General features: G+C 37.0%; 2 protein-coding genes across 2 annotated transcripts; one reads left to right on the top strand and one right to left on the bottom strand.

Moving 5' to 3' along the window:
• Positions 1-197: 197 nt before the first annotated feature.
• LOC129951163 (T-complex protein 1 subunit delta) lies at positions 198-2,915 on the bottom strand. Its single transcript, XM_056063185.1, has 5 exons — positions 2,642-2,915; positions 1,501-2,153; positions 1,298-1,437; positions 543-1,227; positions 198-475 (listed from the first exon to the last, which is right to left on the bottom strand). The coding sequence occupies exons 1-5, from the start codon at positions 2,748-2,750 to the stop codon at positions 458-460; spliced, it is 1,605 nt and encodes a 534-aa protein (XP_055919160.1). The 5' UTR covers positions 2,751-2,915; the 3' UTR covers positions 198-457.
• Positions 2,916-7,565: 4,650 nt separating this feature from the next.
• LOC129951108 (mitochondrial import receptor subunit TOM70) lies at positions 7,566-10,566 on the top strand. Its single transcript, XM_056063119.1, has 4 exons — positions 7,566-7,723; positions 8,146-8,911; positions 8,983-9,202; positions 9,264-10,566. The coding sequence occupies exons 2-4, from the start codon at positions 8,156-8,158 to the stop codon at positions 10,031-10,033; spliced, it is 1,746 nt and encodes a 581-aa protein (XP_055919094.1). The 5' UTR covers positions 7,566-7,723; positions 8,146-8,155; the 3' UTR covers positions 10,034-10,566.
• Positions 10,567-18,462: the final 7,896 nt, after the last annotated feature.

Below are 18,462 nucleotides of genomic sequence, written 5' to 3'. Positions count from 1 at the left end.
TTCTTTTCAATCTTTGTGACTCTCGGTTGTTGAGCCATCTAGAAAAACAGTTCCAGAGCGGCGCCTACGACACTTGCACACTTCTTTGCTGCTAAGTGCCTTATATACCATTTCCTTCGATGCCGTTCTCGGTTTCAGAACGCCAGAAAAAAAAACTTCTTTTTCAATAGAAAAAAATCTGAACATCATTTTAATAGTTTAGCAGTTATTTTGTAGTTTTTTAATTTTTTATTTTGTGATTTGTTCTTTTTAAAATTAAAATACAAACAAATTTGTTAAAAGAAAAAGAAAATGCATGAGTTGTGTGTGAAGTGTGAGGGAAAGAGAACAAACATTCAAAATATTAATGAAAACGAAATTTCGTTGTGAATGCGTCCAAATTGAAGCCATTTTAATATTTTAAGTGTTCACTTGAGCGCAGCGCATGATGTAAACTTGATGATGGTACAAAAAACATTTAACTCATTGTGTTAACCTGAAATTAAGAAAAATAACAAAATCAGTCTCCAAAAGAAAAGATCATAAGCAAAAATCAAACTTACAATATCATCGATCTTCAAAATCGATCTAACCGTTTCTGTGGCTAGGGAAATCGCTGAAATACTTACTAACGACGGTTGGACGACATTCTCGGCGAAAATATCAGTGATGGCGCCCTTGCGAACATTGATGCCAGCATTCTTCTCGCCCTGAGCATGTCGGTTCCTCAATTCGGTCACAGTGGCGATGGGATTGAGGCCAGCATTCTCGGCCAAAGTGGAAGGAATGACTTCGAGAGCATCGGCATAGGCACGGAAACAATAGGCGTCGACACCTTCGACTGTCTGGGCGTAGGCGGCCAATTGCAGGGCCATTTCGATTTCAGGTGCTCCACCACCGCAAATCTGGGAACGTTGCTTGACCAAACAACGGACGACACAGAGGGCATCGTGAAGTGAACGAGCAGCTTCCTCGAGAACCAATTTGTTTGATCCACGGCAGATGATGGACACAGTACGGCCGGGATTCTGGATTCCGGTGATTTTGACGAATTTGCTGGTTCCACTGGCAACTTCTTCACACAAATCGGCGTTTACAAGATTCTCAGCGACGAAGTGATCGAGGGAGGCAATAGGACGACAATTCAAAGTCTTGCAGACAAACTCAATGTCCTCACGTTCGACATCCTTCACAACTAAACACTTGATCTTGTCCAAGAAATGTTGAGCAAGATCAGAAACGGCATCTCTATAAAAAAAACAAGAAAACAAAAGGATTATAAGATCTTGGCCAATTAGAATCATCCATTCGAAATTACCTCAAGATGGATTTCTGGACAAGGAGGACATTGCAACCGGCCTTCTTGATTTGCTTGACAATGTTCAAGATGTAGGTACGCTCTTCCTTCAGGACACGATCCATGGCGGCATAATCGGAGACAATAACACTGTGGTCCATCTGAAAAACAAACCATCCCCATTATTGATTAATTCAAAGCCGACTAAAGAAAGTTCAACTCACGTCAGTCTTTGGTGGAGAAATGCAGAACTGAATAAGACCAATCTTTGCCTTCTCGATGCGCTTAGGTGCGTTGGTACCAGACGAACGCATAGTGAAGACCAAACCATCAATCAATTGGGTATCTTCGATGGTTCCTCCCAAACTACGGATAACCTTGATGTTCTTCAAGTCCACAGCTCCTTCCTTGCCCAATTCGGTCACCTTCATGACAGCTTCAACAGCTAGAGGAGCCAACAAGCTGCTCTGTTGCGACACAACCTTCGAGTTCAACGAAGTTGAAGCACTCTTAATCAAAGTCTCACGATCGCTCAACTCAATTGGTTTTGACATCTCCTTCAAAATCTCAATAGCTTTGTTGGCACAGCGTTGGAAGGACTCGGATATAGCAGTTGGATGGATACCCTTGTGTAGGAGTTTCTCGCATGCTTCCAAGAGAGCTCCGGCGATAACTACAACAGAGGTGGTTCCGTCCCCAGCTTCGACATCTTGAGCGCGTGAAAGTTCAACCAACATCTTCGCAGCTGGATGGAGGACATTCATTTGCTTAAGAATGGTAGCTCCGTCGTTGGTGATGGAAACTTCTCCACTGCCAGATTGGATCATTTTATCCATACCACGGGGACCCAAGCTTGTTCGGATGGCATCGGAAACAGCTGTGAAATTTTAATCAATAAACATTGTTGTTATTAGTTTCTACCTATGACTTAAAAATGAAAGAGGTCTTTAAGCCTGAATAAACCGATGTGAAAGGGATTAAGAAACCAAACCTATTCAAACATGAAGTCAAGAACATAACTAACCACGACCGGCTGAGCTTAAAAAAGCAATTTTAACACCTTGACTAAGATGTTTTGTTCATTTGAATGCCTTTTATTAAAAAGGTACAAAGTAACACGCTTCAAAATCATTTTAAAATTAAATTTAAAGAAATTTAAAGTAAAAAAATCAATCAGGTGACTCATAGAGAAGAATATTCCAGACGAAATTTGTTTACACCCTCCGGCCGCAGCAGATGCAACTTCAAACAATGAAAACTTCATGAAAATCTAACGAAACTCACCATTTTCTTTTAAAATATTATAATTCTTACTTTAAAAAACATGAAAAACATATTAAATAAAATAATTTAATTCATTATTACCTTTTGCTGCTTGAATATTGCTCATACGAACATCAGCCGGCTTGCTTTTGTCTTTGAAGGCAGCACCTTGGGGTTTTAATCCGGTAGTCATTTTGCTTTTTGGTGCCATATTATTTCTGATTGAAATAAGAATAAAATTGAAGAGATTTTAATTAATTTTTAGCACGATTCAAATGGATTAAAAATTCCTCGAGATTTGAATAAAGCAGTGAAGAAAATTTCTTTGAACGATTTTTTTTTCTTTCTACTGCGTAGGAATTGACAGTTTTTGGTAGATGTCAAAAATTGCTGTCAAAGTGACAAGCATTGGTTTATGGGTTTATTTTGCTTTTTTTTGCGCAAAGGGAGTGTTTGGAAAATGTTAAGGTGTATACAGAGTTGGAGATTGGAGTGGAAACTAAGTTTTTTAATATAAATAACAGAAGGAATGTACTGTAATTGTAAAAAACGAAATCATATGTGTTTTCATTGCTTTTAGTTACATCAAATTTAATTTTCAAAGCAAAAAACTTTTAGCTAGGCACCAAATTAGTAACTATTGGCACTTCTTTGTAACGCATTGGAGCATTATAAAGGGTATATTTTTCAAAAGTGTGGTTTTTAAGAAGAAATTAATCACATATAATTGAAATGTATGGCCAATAATTTATCTTTTTAGTGGAGACGAGAATTTGCTATTATGTCGTAAAATAATTTCGGGCAGCTGGCTTTAATAAATTCCAGCTGAGAGACTCCATTTTCAAACATTTTTTTGCAGCACTGGGGACGAATGTCAGCAAAAACACTGCAAATATTTTTTTCCAAGGCGTCAGACGTTTCGGATTTATCTGACTTCAAAATATAGTCCAGCGGTGCAGAGTCAACAAAAGTTACCTTCAGTAAATTATAATTGTTTCGTTGGCTGTATGACATGTCGCTCAAACCAAACCAATATTTCGTAAATAAAATTGCACAATAAATTATTAAACGTTCCTTAAAAGAAAGTCTATTTATGATGAAATGGTAAACCAAATTGAGCATAAATCAAATAACAACTATCAAAAAGACCAACTCCATACAAATTATTGCACAATCAATTTTTTTTCCAATATTCAACTTCAAAAAGTGGAAAAGTGATACAAATCTTTTTTCTTTTACCAAATAACTGAGATTGTCTACCTTTCATCTCTATAAAACAAAAGTTAAAACGTTTAAACAAATAATAATTGAATGATAGCTGTCTCTCAGATATTATATTTTTGGTGATAACGAATATTTTTACATATAAAGAGCCATATTACCTTAAATTACTTAGCACAATCTTCCTTTTTCAGAGCTAAATGTTGCTACATATTGTGTATATTTGTTTGCTTTGTCACTTTTTTCATATACATTTTTAATGTAGTTTAGCTTCAAAAATCGGCCATACACGACAGAGCAAAAGATTGAAATAGACTCAAGGCAATCTAAAATGAACCGTGTTTGGCGGAAACTGAGGTGATTTGGTTTGGCTCTGTAAATCCATTTGGATTTTCATCAAGTCAAAAACCAACGCGCCAAGAATCGGTTCTATCGTGTGTAAGAAATCAACAAACCAACTTGAACTGTCTTTTTACACAATCAACCATCTCAGTCCATCTCATACAACAATTTAAGGAAATAAATCTTTAATGTCCCTTTCCTTCTTTTTATTTATTCTAGGTCAGTTGCCAATTTTTATTATTTGAGTGACCATTTTCGGTAATGTTTTTTTAGTTAAAAATTTCATAATTTAAAGACATTTTTCTGAACAAATGAATTTTTTAATTTATTTTATAAAAATGGCTGAGACTCGGTAGTGTATAATGTACAAATTTGAACCGAGTCCAAATAGGTCATGTATGTCCAAGCTAAAATTTAGCTTCCATACAAAATTAAAAAAAATTAGTCAAGTTAAATTTAGCAAAGCAATTCAGGCGAGTGATACGCAGCTCTAGCTGATAATTCATATTTTGGTTTCAGTGCTTATTTGCTCGGTGCATTTAATTCGAGCTGAAATTTGACAGATTATTGAAGATCATAGCTAAAAGGGGGAAAATTGCATATCAATAATTAAAAAAATTAAACAATCAGCCCTGTCAGGAGCTTCGCCCGAATGTCATTCCCTTTTTCTTTTCCCTAACTTTGAGTTTCATCCGAAAAAAAATGATGTTCGAAAAATTCACCTTATTAGGAGCATTCAATTCGGGTGAAATATCGCACGCTTTACAGCTAAAATGTTCACTTAAATTTTAACGGCGAAGAGGAAGGCAACAACGTTAAAATGTGAGTTTTTCGACGACATTCTTTATTATTAGCAAAAATGTATTAATTTTTGTTTAAATCAATAAACACAAAACAAAATGATATAATCTTGCTAATTATTCAGGAAAACCCTGACATTGCGAAGGGTTTCGTGAAAGAAATTAAAACAAAATGACTGCATTTTGGAAGAAGCTAAAGTTGGAGCTAAATAGCGCTGGGCCTCCCATTGAAAATGATTTTAAATGCAAGAAGGTAAGACATTTTTTTAATTTGTGTTTAACAAATTATTATCAGTCGTGGACCGACTATAAACGATATGTATGGATGAAAGCCTCTCACAACCAAATTTATGAAAAAGGAACCGGTGATGGACCAAATGAAGTTCCAAAAGAAGTTCTCTCCCTCTGAAGAAGCAATTTTCCAACTTTTTGGAATGAGGACGGCAGTCGAGGGTGTCGTTAATGACGAAACCAAATGAGAACACAGAAACGTATCAATCGGAAGCATTTTACACATACGATGAAAATGTATATGAAGAGGAACAGATAAAAGACATCCAGGAGATCACCATTATTTCGGCTCCACTACCTGTTTCTTTTCAAATTATCGACAATATTGCCTTTTGTCTGAGTACAACATTTTAAGCAGGCCAAAAAAAGAGGATTGACAAAGTAAACGGCCAACAAGTTTTTACGGACGAACTGGAAGTCCAACTTTGTGTGAAGGTTGATGAAGCTATTATAGTGATGAAAGAGCATAACAATCAAATGGACACACATATGAAGAAGTTTTATCGATCACTAGACAGCATTCATTATCAACAAAAAGAGCAAGCAAAAGAACAGAAGCGGCAAAATCATGAAGTTAAGAAAAGAAGAAATTAAATTTAAAAAAAAAAATAATTCATCTGAAAGAAATAATATTCATTTATTTTTTCTGAATACGAAAAGGCACCCGACATAAGAACGGAGGGGAAATTTTGTGTATCTGCTTACTCAGAAAGTTTTTTTTTAAAGAAATCGATTGAAGAGGGATTAAAAATCGTACCATGGCTCTCAAGTACCACAATTTTAACAGGTAATTGAAACATCTCATTCATTTTATACTTTTTTTATATTCAAGAAAAAACTTAGGTGCACATTTCATTCTTTGTTTCCATAACAAAGATGGGATATTTATTGAGAACTCAGTTTTTTGAACATACTTATTTTTCGAACTGTCAGTTTTAAATTCGAAGTGAAACTTTATTCGGGTGAAACTCCTGATAGCTTTTTAAAATCCAGGGGAACAAAAATATTTCGGGTGAAACTCCTGATAGGGCTGAATATGTTTTAAATAGTATTCTCAAAATAGTCCGTTCTTTAAATTCTAAATGGCTACGTTCAATTGAGTTTAAACGGTTCTGTCATGAAATAAATTGTATTTTATGTGTTTACTTTGTGCTACCATTAAGTAAAATGGATATTTAAGAATAATTTTTTGAAAAACAGCTGATAAAAGGGAACGTGAAACACGAACAAACAAATGTGTGTTTCGATGAGAAATAGAATTTGGCAATGCACGTGAGCCAACAAAACTCAATTTGAAACTTGAGTTCACACAAGATCAATTCAGTTTTCTACAAAAGGTTCTTCAATCAAAATTTAGCACAGGTTTTAACTAAAGTTTGGAGAAAAACATGAACTAAATTTAAGCTAGCTGCGTACTTCCTTTTACTTCTAAGGCGAAGTTTCTTAGCAAAATACAAATAATAAACTACATTCGATTTACTAAAGTATTGGTATAATTTTGGGTGAAAATACTGCAGGTCCATCCAATAGTTATAAAAAGGCGTGAATTTTAATTTGACAAAAATGATTTTATATAATTGCACAAAATCAATTCCCTATGTTGTGGAACTCTCACAATAAAAAAAGGTTAATATGTATTAAAAAATTAAACACAACGCTTATATTTCTATTTGCTTCAAATTTCATCGTTTGTCGACTTATTTCACGGATGTGAGAGTAAAGTGCTTAAGTAAACTATTGTGCTTACGAATTCGTTTACACACGAATTTTGTGAGTTTTTAAATTATTCACACCTGAAATATATTAATTAATTAGTATGTGAAATTTCAACACAATTTTTAATTCGAGGTTTGATTCCAACCAATTTCTTGAATGGTTTGTGGAAAACGTCATTTGGTTATAAATTCCTTAAGTTGTGAATCTGTACACAAAAACCTGTTGAATTTTAAAATTCATTAAGAGTGTATTTCTTTTTCTTTCACAGAAAATATACACATGCAAATTTATTCAGAGGTAAATAAAAAGCCTTGAATGTTAATCATTATTGCATCAAAGTTCTTGTGAGTCAACAAGCCAAATTTAGAAAGAGTATTTAGAAGCCGTCAACTCAGTTTAATATTTGAGGTGAGTACTAAAAATAATAAATTGTAATTAGAAAATCCGTAAATCTCTTTTAAAAATCGTAATTTTCGTCTTTATTGAACAATAACTATCTTAAGAATTTTAATCATTTCAGAATTTGAAAAAAAAAAAATTTTAAAAATGAGCCTACGTTTTACATGGAACCTGCTTTCCAAACTCACTCCAATTTTAGAACCACCCTGTCAACAAATTCATCCAAACAATTCATTTCAAAACAGCAGAAACAAGATTCCAATCAGTCTGTCAAATAAAAAAAAGTAGCCTTTGCGTGTGGGGCCTACATTTCCTATAAAATTTGTTGAGAAAAAGTTAGATTTTGTCAATAAGAACATCTGGAAAATTATCCAAATTCTAAAGTATATTTAACATAAAACAATTTACTAATTTAGTAAGTAAACAATCAAATGTTGTCTTTTAAATTTCTGGCAGAAAAATCAATATTCTTAAAGACTCGCCGGAAGGTTGAAGGAAGTTTAAGCACGAAAAAAAAGTTTTCGTTGATGTAATCTTGTTTACGAATACCTCATTCCACCCGGAAGATATTCCTTTCACAAATTGCTAATAAGAATAGTTTTGTTTCTTACGAAATAATGTCTTAACGCTTCAATGCTAATCACACAACCTCCCAACCAACCACCACCTCACCGCCACACCACCTTTTTCTTCTTCTTAGAAAGATAACGAGTCAAGTCGATTCGATTCTAACCTTCGTTGCGGCTTTTAACGCCCCACTGCCTGCCGCGCCTCAATCGAATTTGCCATGTGCAACAAATAGTTCTTAAGAGAGACTTTTTCTTTATGTAATTTCAGCACCTTGAAGATGTCTCGAGGAAACATCGGCTCCACTGGCTTATCAAAGCTACAATTGGCTCTCATCGTCGGCACCCCAGTGGTCATCGGCATGGGCTACTATCTGTACAAAAAGAACAGCAAGCCATCACTGGATGGCGACGGAAAACCTACCTTATTCAAGAAGATGCCCCTCAAAAGCCTAAAAGACCAATCGATATCACTTGACGGCACCGAAAGTGAGAAGGATTTGGAGAAGAAAAAGAAAGCCGAGTTGGAAAGCGAGAAATTATCACCACTCAAAGAGGCCACCAACTACAAGAACGAAGGAAACGTGTGCTATCGCAAGGGAAAGTATGACGAGGCTATTTTATTCTACGACAAAGCCATAGACAAATGTCCCACCGAAAACCACAATGACCTTGCAATCTTCTACCAGAACCGAGCGGCTGCCTACGAAATGCTAAAGAAATGGTCTAAAGTGAAGGAGGATTGTGCAAATTCTATTAAACACAACCCACGTTATGCCAAAGCCTATTTCCGCCGAGCAAAAGCCAGCGAAGCTACAAACAACATCCTCGAGTGCCTTGATGATGTTACAGCGACATGCATCCTGGAAATGTTCCAAAATCAAAATTCAATCATGTACGCTGATCGAATTCTCAAACAGACTGGCAAGGTGGACGCTGCCAAGGCGATGGTAGATAAAGTCCCAATCTTGCCTTCGAAAAATTTCATCAAGACTTTCTTTAAATCCTTTGTTCAAGATCCTTGTGTTGTTAAAGAGGTAAGAATTTTGGAGGATATTTTAAGCTATTGTTGTGCCAACTCTCTGTGGTGTGTTTCCTTATTTTAAAGGTTCCGAAATCCGAAGATCCTAAAGGCTACGTTCGTGCTAAGATGGCATTTGACAATGAAAAGTTTGACGATGTTATTCCAGCGTGCACAGAAGAAATCGAATCAAGTGAATCGGAATCCCAGTTCAAATCCGAAGCTCTGTTAATGCGAGGAACATTTCATTTGCTGTCTGCCAATTTTGCAGACTCTAAAACTGACTTGGATGCCGTCATCAATAATGGTAAGTCGTCAAACTCTTGTCCACAAAAAAAAATTCTTCTCAAATTTGATTCTTATTTCAGTTGATGCTGATGTCAATCTTCGATCGAATGCTCTCATCAAACGAGCCTCCCTTCACATTCAACTTGACGAAAAGAACACGGGTATGGAGGACTTTGAGAAGTCTGTAAAACTCTGTCCCAAGAATCCCGACATCTACCACCAACGTGCCCAGATCTACATTCTCATCGATCAATTGGACCAAGCCCTCAAAGAATTCGAAACGGCTGTTGAATTGGCGCCCAAGCATGCCATCGCCTACATCCAAAAGTGCTACGCCGAATACAGACTAGCGATAATGCACCAAGACCAGATGCGTCTCATGATCATTATGAATGAGTTCAAAAATGCCGTCGAGAAATTCCCCGACTGTGTGGAGTGCTACAGTCTGATGGCGCAAGTTCTCAGCGATCAGGGACAATTCGAACAGGCCGATTCGTTCTTTGAAAAAGCGATTAAAATGGCTCCTGAAAATGCCTCGTTCTACGTGCACCGCGGTATAATGTGGCTCCAATGGAAGGGTGATATCGAGAATGCCGTGGCACTGATGAGGAAGAGCATTGAAATCGATGAAAAGTGTGAGTTAGCTTATGAGACACTGGGCACCATTGAAGTACAACGAGCCAATCTGGACGGAGCTGTGGAATTAATCGAAAAGGCAATCAAATTGGCCAAGAGTCAAACAGAAATGGCGCATTTATATGCATTGAGAAATGCGGCAATTGCCCAAATAAACGTAACAAAAAAACTAGGAATTGACACATCAGCGATATCGGCGATGGCGCGTTTTTAATTTCAAAATTTCATAACTTACAAAAAAATATCCTAATTTTTGACACACCCAGGAATGTCATTTGTATTTTTAACTAGTTTAAAATATTTTTTTCCATCTTGTTTCATAAAATTTAATTATGTTTTATTTTGAATCAAATCAAAACACTATTCGTTCCTTTTGTTCTTTCTTATTTACTTTCTATTCGATGATAAGCTTTCTTCTTTTGGATTTATTATCGAATACAAATGAATTAAGAAAATATACATATTTCAAAAATTGTAATTATTTATAGACTTTATTCCAAGATTCAAATCAATTTCAAAAAATTGTTATCTATTTGTTTAAGTTTGTGTATAGTTCATTAAGGTCCAAGTTGAAAGTGTAAGACTTTTCTTAAGGCACAATAAAAATATGGACCTACATTATTGAAGCAATATTAATAATATAACATGAAAAAAAGAGAGGACACTTTTAATTGATTGATTTGAATTTTGGAATGAAAATTAATTAAAATAAAGTAAATAAAATAAAACAAATTATTAAACCGTTAAGTAGTATGTTAGTTACAAAAATTTAATCAAATGTTTTATTTCCAACTCAACATCTTTATCAGTATAGCTCCTGCAAAGGCAGTACAATTGAGTTAAGTTCATACAACATGTTGTTGCGGACGCTAGTTGAGCCATCTTCTAAACGGATCGAAGCGGCACCTACATGTAAGAAATTAAATATTTCGAAACAAATAAGATGCGAAGGAAAGCAGCAAAAAAATTAAAGAAAATATTGTTTTCTTTTTACTTATGATACGTCTTCATATCAGTTTTAAGTTGAGGGAAACTTTATGATAACTATGTAACTCATACGTGATGTAAACGGATCGTAGCAGATTCTAGGTTCTAACTTCCCAAATGGATGTTCTGTATTTTGGTTTGTTCTATTTTTGAACGCATTCAAATCACATTTTTTATTTCTGTGAATTGATCTTTGATAGCTTCCTTCTGTTAGTAATCATTGGTTGCAGCAAGTTTTTGAATTGAATGAATCGATTTAATTATATATATTAGATATTATAAAAGGTTCAATTTCCATTAGAACATACAAAAAAGCGTCTTTGCTTAATTGAAAATTACATTGTTTATAACAACAATTCTACATAATTAGCAGCGCTACTTTTTTCTCATTTCTTTTTATTTTTCTCTCTAACTTAGCTTTTTCTGAAACTCTTATTCTAAGTTTTCATTATCATCACCATAAATCATATCAATATGGATTATATCAATAAAATAACGGCACTTTGTTTAAAAAATTGCAAATTATAGACACACAAAATAATAGCAGCAGTTTTATAAATATTCAAAAAATTAACATTTATTCAATAATTTCATCAAATTTTATAATTAATATAATTTTTTTAACACATTAATATTTTGTACAATAACAATTCACTTTCATAACATCACCCCATCTTCTTGGCATTGAATCCACCAGTTTATTGCACCGTTCTATGGGTATTCCCCTCCATACACTTTGTACAGCCGTCCACAATTCTGAATGATTTTTTTGGTTGTGCTTGCCAAAGCCACGTTTAACATCCCCCCACAAATGCTCAATGGGATTCAGGTCTGGAGATTGCGCTGGCCAATCTAAGAGCTGTATATCCTTACGCGAGAACCACTCTTTCGCACTACGGCTTGTGTGCTTTGGGTCATTGTCTTGCTGGAAGACCCATCCGAGAGACATGTCTTCTTCAGCGTAAGTCAGCATCACTTCCTCCAAAATTTGGACATAGGCATGTTGATCCATAATGCCATCATCGAACTCTGTGTGAGGTGGACGCCAAACAAAATTTCTAGACCCAGTGCCACCAAAAAGAACGATTTTGCTTTCGTCTAAAAACAAGACGTTCCGCCACTTCTCTCGTGTCCAACAACCATACTTTTTTGCAAAGCAAGGCGTTGAACCAGATGACGTTTGGAGAGGAGTGGCTTTCTTCTTGGGTGGCATGCCTTCAAACTAGCTGTGCGAAGAGTGCGACGCACATTGAGCTCGAGCTCCTTGTTTATCTCAACAGCTGATTTAAAGGGGTCTTTCTTTAACATTTTGACTATTTGCCTATGGTCCCGTCCTCCAATTTGCGTTTTCGACTTTTTAACTTTTTAAACAAAATTTATGGCATTATTTATCAGCTTTACAGAAACGTTCAAATTTTTTTGGATTTGCATGTACGATTGTCCGGTGCTCCTCATTTGGGGCGTAGCTCTTGACTGCAGTGTTTTCCTCGTCCCACTGTTTAATCAATTTAACAAAAAAACATGCAAAATAACAAAAAATGATATTTGCAGAAAATACTCACTGTTTGTTGGCTATTTTAGTTGAATTATACTTTATTTTAATGATTTTAACTATTTTTTGCATTAACGCTGCTATTATTTTGTGTGTCCATAGTTTGCAATTTTTTAAACAAAGTGCCGTTATTTTATTGATATAATCCATATTGATATGATTTATGGTGATGATAATGAAAGCTAATAAAGGGTGATTTTTTTGATTTCAGATTTTGGATTTCAGACATGGTGTCAGAAAGAAAGATGCTCAGTATGCTTTGACATTTCATCATGAATAGACTTACTAACGAGCAACGCTTGCAAATCATTGAACTTCATTACCAAAATCAGTGTTCGGTTCGAAATGTGTTTCGCGCTTTACGTCCGATTTATGGTCTACATAATCGACCAAGTAAGCAAAAGATTGTGACCAAGTTTCACACTCAGTTTACTTTATTGGACATTAAACCAACCACACGAATGCATACAGTGCGTACAGAAGAGAATATTGCGTCTGTTTCTGAGAGTGTTGCTGAAGACCGTGAAATGTCGATTCGTCGCCGTTCGCAGCAATTGGGTTTGTGTTATTCGACCACATGGAAGATTTTACGCAAAGATCTTGGTGTAAAACCGTATAAAATACAGCTCGTGCAAGAACTGAAGCCGAACGATCTGCCACAACGTCGAATTTTCAGAGAATGGGCCCTAGAAAAGTTGGCAGAAAATCCGCTTTTTTATCGACAAATTTTGTTCAGCGATGAGGCTCATTTCTGGTTGAATGGCTACGTATATAAGCAAAATTGCCGCATTTGGAGTAAAGAGCAACCAGAAGCCGTTCAAGAACTGCCCATGCATCCCGAAAAATGCACTGTTTGGTGTGGTTTGTACGCTGGTGGAATCATTGGACCGTATTTTTTCAAAGATGCTGTTGGACGCAACGTTACGGTGAATGGCGATCGCTATCGTTCAATGCTAACAAACTTTTTGTTGCCAAAAATGGAAGAACTGAACTTGGTTGACATGTGATTTCAACAAGATGGCGCTACATGCCACACAGCTCGCGATTCTATGGCCATTTTGAGGGAAAACTTCGGAGAACAATTCATCTCAAGGAATGGGCCGGTAAGTTGGCCACCAAGATCATGCGATTTGACGCCTTTAGACTATTTTTTGTGGGGCTACGTCAAGTCTAAAGTCTACACAAATAAGCCAGCAACTATTCCAGCTTTGAAAGACAACATTTCCGAAGAAATTCGGGCTATTCCGTCCGAAATGCTCGAAAAAGTTACCCAAAATTGGACTTTCCGAATGGACCACCTAAGACGCATCCGCGGTCAACATTTAAATGAAATTATCTTCAAAAAGTAAATGTCATGGACCAATCTAACGTTTCAAATAAAGAATCGATGAGATTTTGCAGATTTTATGAGTTTTTTTTTTTTAAAAAGTTCTCTAGCTCTTTAAAAATCACCGTTTATTAAGAGTTTCAGAAAAATCTAAGTTAGAGAGAAAAAAGCAATAACAAAGGAGATATAATAAAAAGAAATGAGAAAAAAAATAGCGCTGCTATTTTTTTGTTGACAGCTGTATATATTTAATTTGTCTCGCAAAATTCGTCTTCTTATTTTTTCTCTTGAATTCTTCTTCCTTTTTTCACTTAAAATTGCCAATAATATTGCATCCATCTGCAAAACGGCAAACATTTTACTTCAGAAAGAAAATAAAAATGGATGATCTTTCAGTTCTGACAGTTCGATGCAATTTCCAAGTTTTCGAAACCGATCGAATTGAAGAACATGCAATTTTATTCCACGTGAAATTGAAAAGTGATTTCAATTCACTTTCGATCGAAATTCGGAACATGGACGATTAAATTCGAATAAATGCATTTAGTTTTAGTAGGATCGTACGTATTTTTTTTTTAAATTCATTTTTATTTATTCAATCTTAAACCTATCTTAAAGCTAGACAAAAATTCATAAAACTAGCCTAATTATCCATCACTTACAACTAACTTAATGGTCCCATACGGACACTCTAAGTTAAACTATAACACTAATTACTAATGCCTTTCGGCCTTAAGATCTATTTTACTTCAATCTAAATTTTATTTGTTTTGTTTTTATTAGAAAATTTTGAAAAAAAACTAATAGGTATCAATAACCTTTTTTATTTTTACTTACAAACTACTTAAAATAAGGTCCTTAAATAAAACTTAAAACTAACTTAAACTACCTATTCTACCTATGAACTACTTAAAACAAGAACAACCACAGCAGCAAATCTAACGTGTTTTGTTTTTATATTTTATTGTCTTTTTTGTACGTTTTTTTTTTTGTTTGTTTTTTTTTTTTTTTTGTTTTTTATATTCCATGTTTTTTTTTTAATTTCTTTTGTTTTTTTTTTGTATTTTTGTTGTGCCACCATGCCTATTCTACTTAAAACTAAACCCTAAAACTATAAAACAAGTATGTAAGCCGGCCAAGGCTTAAAACCCCATCCCGACTACCCACTATCAAGTGCCGATTGAAGCCACCAAAACTGGTTCTCCTGCTTCACCCTATCAGTTCGGTCCCGCTCGGACACAGCCCTACTGAACCGAAGGAGCTCCGCTCCACCTTGTGCCATGATGTCCCGATTGTACGGGAGTCGCCTATCCACGGTTCTTCGTCTGACGTGGTAGATTAACGGAACTGCCAATCTATCCTGTATCAGACCGCATTTGTCTAAAAAGAGGAATGCCTCTGGTGGAATGAACCCGCTCAAGCGTGCACTTTCAAAATACTCGTCGTTCGGATAGAACGCCCCGAAAATAAAATTGTTGGTCGAAGACATAGCTCTTGCAATGTGACCTCGAACGAGTTTTATCACGAAATTGTCAATTCTGTTGATTCGTTGTATAGGACCTCGTTGGAAAAGTAATGCACATAAGAAGATTCGACTGTTCGATATAAGCCGGTACAGCGTCGTAAACACTGCCGCTCGAGCACCCGAAACCTCTCCATCTGGGAAGGGGCAACGTTGAACCACACAGGACAACCATAAACGATCATTGGCCGTATGAGGGCCATGTAGCAAATTACCTTCACTCCGGGGTCAAGCCGACTGCTAAAAAACAGCCGTTTCGTCAAAGCGAAGGCTCCTCTGGCCCTGGTCAGAGCAGCAATTATATGTCTGTCGAAATATAAATACTGATCTAACCAGATATCGAGGTACTTCACTACACTTTTGCTCGCTAATGGCTGCCCGTGAAGATCAACGATGACCATCTTGCGCCAATTCTTACACGTATCCCTCGTGGCCCTAGCCAACAAAGTCCGGAACAGAATTGTCTCTGACTTCTGGACATTTATTTATAGTTTCCAGTCGTCGCAATATCGCTGAATCTTGTCGAAATCACGCTGCAAGAGAATTCTAATAACCTCAACCTTTCGGGCCGTTCTGTACGCAATTGCCTTTGTAAGACTACCTATCAGATCGCTGGTGTAAATGCTGAAGAGAATCGGCGAATTCACCGCTCCCTGTTGAAGACCATTTTTAATTGAGAATGTTGTGGTAGAAGTTACATTGCCACTTTTGACAATAAACTTTCTACCGTTAAGCATATCATAAAGTATATACAACAATGGCTTGCTTATGCCAAGCCTGCTCAGTTTTAGGCAAAGACCCTCTAACCATACGGTGTCAAAGGCCTTTTCCAAATCAACCAGAACAGCACCTGTGCATTGTTGTTTTGATTTATTCCATTGGATATCAGAAACGAGTTTAGACGCAGCATGAATTGTGTCATGACCCGCCTTGAACCCGAACTGTTTATCCGGAATTATTTTGTTGTCCGCAGCCCACTTAGTCAGAGCCCTATTAATGATTTTTTCGAAAACTTTGCTGATGCTCGGAAGAAGACTTATCGACCGAAGATTTGACGGGTTGGAGTTGTCCTTTCCCTTTTTCGGGAGAGGATGAACTACAGCGGTCTTCCAATGCAATGGATAATATGCATTATTTAGTGCATTGTTGAAGAGTGTGATGTAAATGTCAATTGCTTCCGTCGGTAAATGTCTTAGCACAACGTTGGATATACCATCGATACCTGCTGACTTCTTGTTTTTTATTGAGTTGAAGATGAGCTGAAGCTCAACCTTCGTCACTAACAAGGGACTTGGTCCCGTTTGCTCGGCGATTATGGCATTTGCCAAGGAATCGTCATTGAACCGCATGAAACCGCGGTTCTCAGATCGCCAATGTGTGATATCACTACGGAGGTAAAAGTGATTAAGTAGGGCTCTGTTTTCCAGGTCGTGGTTGGGGCGAATGCTAACATTCACCTTGTATACTTGCTGGAAAGCAGCTCCCACCGCCTCCACTTTTTCCTTCGGATCTTCAATTATGTAAAAGTCATAGTCAAAGATGGCTTCCTCTGGATCTATTTGCGCTGTCCTGAGTACGTCTCTGTTCTCTTCAGTTCTTTGGAGTTTAAGACACGGAATGTCATTATCGTTTTTTTTCCTGAATATCTTGTTGATTTTGGGGAACATACTAGGGTCACTCGAATTAACTGACCGGATCTTGCGGTCCCAGTACTTGTTAATTGATAACCTGTAGTTCTTATTAATCAACAGATTGACATTTTTTATTGACGACTTCAGTGTCCTAGCCTCCAAGTTGTGTGGGTCTGTAAGTCGTCTGTGCAAGTTTTTGAGTCTTGTCAGTAAGCCACTCTTGTGCTTTCTTAGTGCGTCAATTGTCGCGTTTCTGTAAGCGTCCATTTGGTCCCGTTCTCTGTACTTTGGAATTGTCCGTTCCATCGTTCGTTTTATTGTTTCGTCCATCTGTTGTAATTGTTGATCAATTTCTGTATTTGTCAGGTTTCTGTTGTTTGGTGGGGCTATGTCACTCGAACGAAGTTCCTCGCTAGGGCATTGGTGAAACGAGGCCACCGCATCTTACTGTAATTGTAAGAATGCGTTGGAACGTATTCCTCCAACTCCAAGCGTTCGTTCGGAATCTGCATTACAGCAGCCTGTCCGCAGTGATCACTGTCGTACTCGACTGTCTGTAAGCAGTTTCGCGGGTGATTACCCACTTTGTCTGTAACTGTCAGTCTGGTGTCGTACAGCAAAAGGTCATATACATCCGCTTCCCTTGAGAGAGAGAGATGCATACAACGCAAACTTCTAGCGTCTTGAGCTTTCGCAATTCATTGTTATGTATGACTTTATAATTAATGCCTTTTCGTATAAAGAGAGCGACACCGACCGCCCTCTTGAATGGAGTCGGGCCGGTCTCTTCTTACGATATTGTAATTTTTATGAGTCAATTTGTGTTTGTGGTTTAGCTTAGTTTCGCTAGCCATAAACACATCGGGACTGTAGTCTGTCAACAATTGGAACATATTGGCTCTTCGTTCAATCCTAATCATTGAATTTACATTCATAGCTAGGACTTTAAGGCGCGTCTTCGGCAGCGCGCCCATTATGGTTTAAATTGCGCCAGGCAACAAAGAGTAGAGATGATCTACCCTTTTGCCTCGCTCCTTTATCTGACTTTGCAGTCCTGTTAGTTGACCTTGAATGCTCAACAACAAGGCTACAATGTCAGGCTGCACCTCTGGTGCTTTAGGCACAGGGGCCTTTGGGGCAACCGTTGGTGGAGCCTGTCTCGTGTTCCCATTCCCTGACACCATTTGGGCGTAGGAAAATTTGGGATCTATGAATTTTTGTATTGGAGCCTGTCGAACTGTTCGACTTTTTTCGGCTTTTTGGCTGGCCTGTTTCTGTTTCATTTGTTGGACCTTAGGGCAACCCCTATAGTTAGCCGGGTGCCCTTGGTTTCCACAAAGGACACACTTGAGCAGGGTCAAATCCTCAACCCGCTCATTCCCCAGCTTACATCATTCTCCTTCTTTGTGGGTTTCTCCGCACCTGACACAACGCAACTGCATATTGCAGTTGGCATTGGCATGGCCAAACCTCTGGCAGTTAGTACATTGTAAAATGCCGTCGTGCCTTTTTAATGTATACCAGCGTGCAGTTTGATAGTCGAGAGATGTGATTTTCTTTACACTCTCAAAACTGCTTTGGGGCGATAATGTTACCAGGAACATTGGTAGCCTATAACCCCCTC

The sequence above is a fragment of the Eupeodes corollae genome, chromosome 3, assembly GCF_945859685.1.
Source record: "Eupeodes corollae chromosome 3, idEupCoro1.1, whole genome shotgun sequence".
Taxonomy (NCBI): domain Eukaryota; kingdom Metazoa; phylum Arthropoda; class Insecta; order Diptera; family Syrphidae; genus Eupeodes; species Eupeodes corollae.
Note: the sequence above shows the minus strand (reverse complement) of the source record. Positions and strands in the feature narration are given on the sequence as shown.

Coding starts and splice junctions, on each gene's coding strand:
- LOC129951163 (XM_056063185.1), bottom strand. CDS start 2,750: ATGGCACCAAAAAGCAAAATGACTACCGGATTAAAACCCCAAGGTGCT. Junction 2,154..2,641: donor CAATATTCAAGCAGCAAAAG/GTAATAATGAAT, acceptor AAAATTTCACAG/CTGTTTCCGATGCCATCCGA. Junction 1,228..1,297: donor GTCCAGAAATCCATCTTGAG/GTAATTTCGAAT, acceptor TTTTTTTTATAG/AGATGCCGTTTCTGATCTTG.
- LOC129951108 (XM_056063119.1), top strand. CDS start 8,156: ATGTCTCGAGGAAACATCGGCTCCACTGGCTTATCAAAGCTACAATTG. Junction 8,912..8,982: donor ATCCTTGTGTTGTTAAAGAG/GTAAGAATTTTG, acceptor CTTATTTTAAAG/GTTCCGAAATCCGAAGATCC. Junction 9,203..9,263: donor GGATGCCGTCATCAATAATG/GTAAGTCGTCAA, acceptor TTCTTATTTCAG/TTGATGCTGATGTCAATCTT.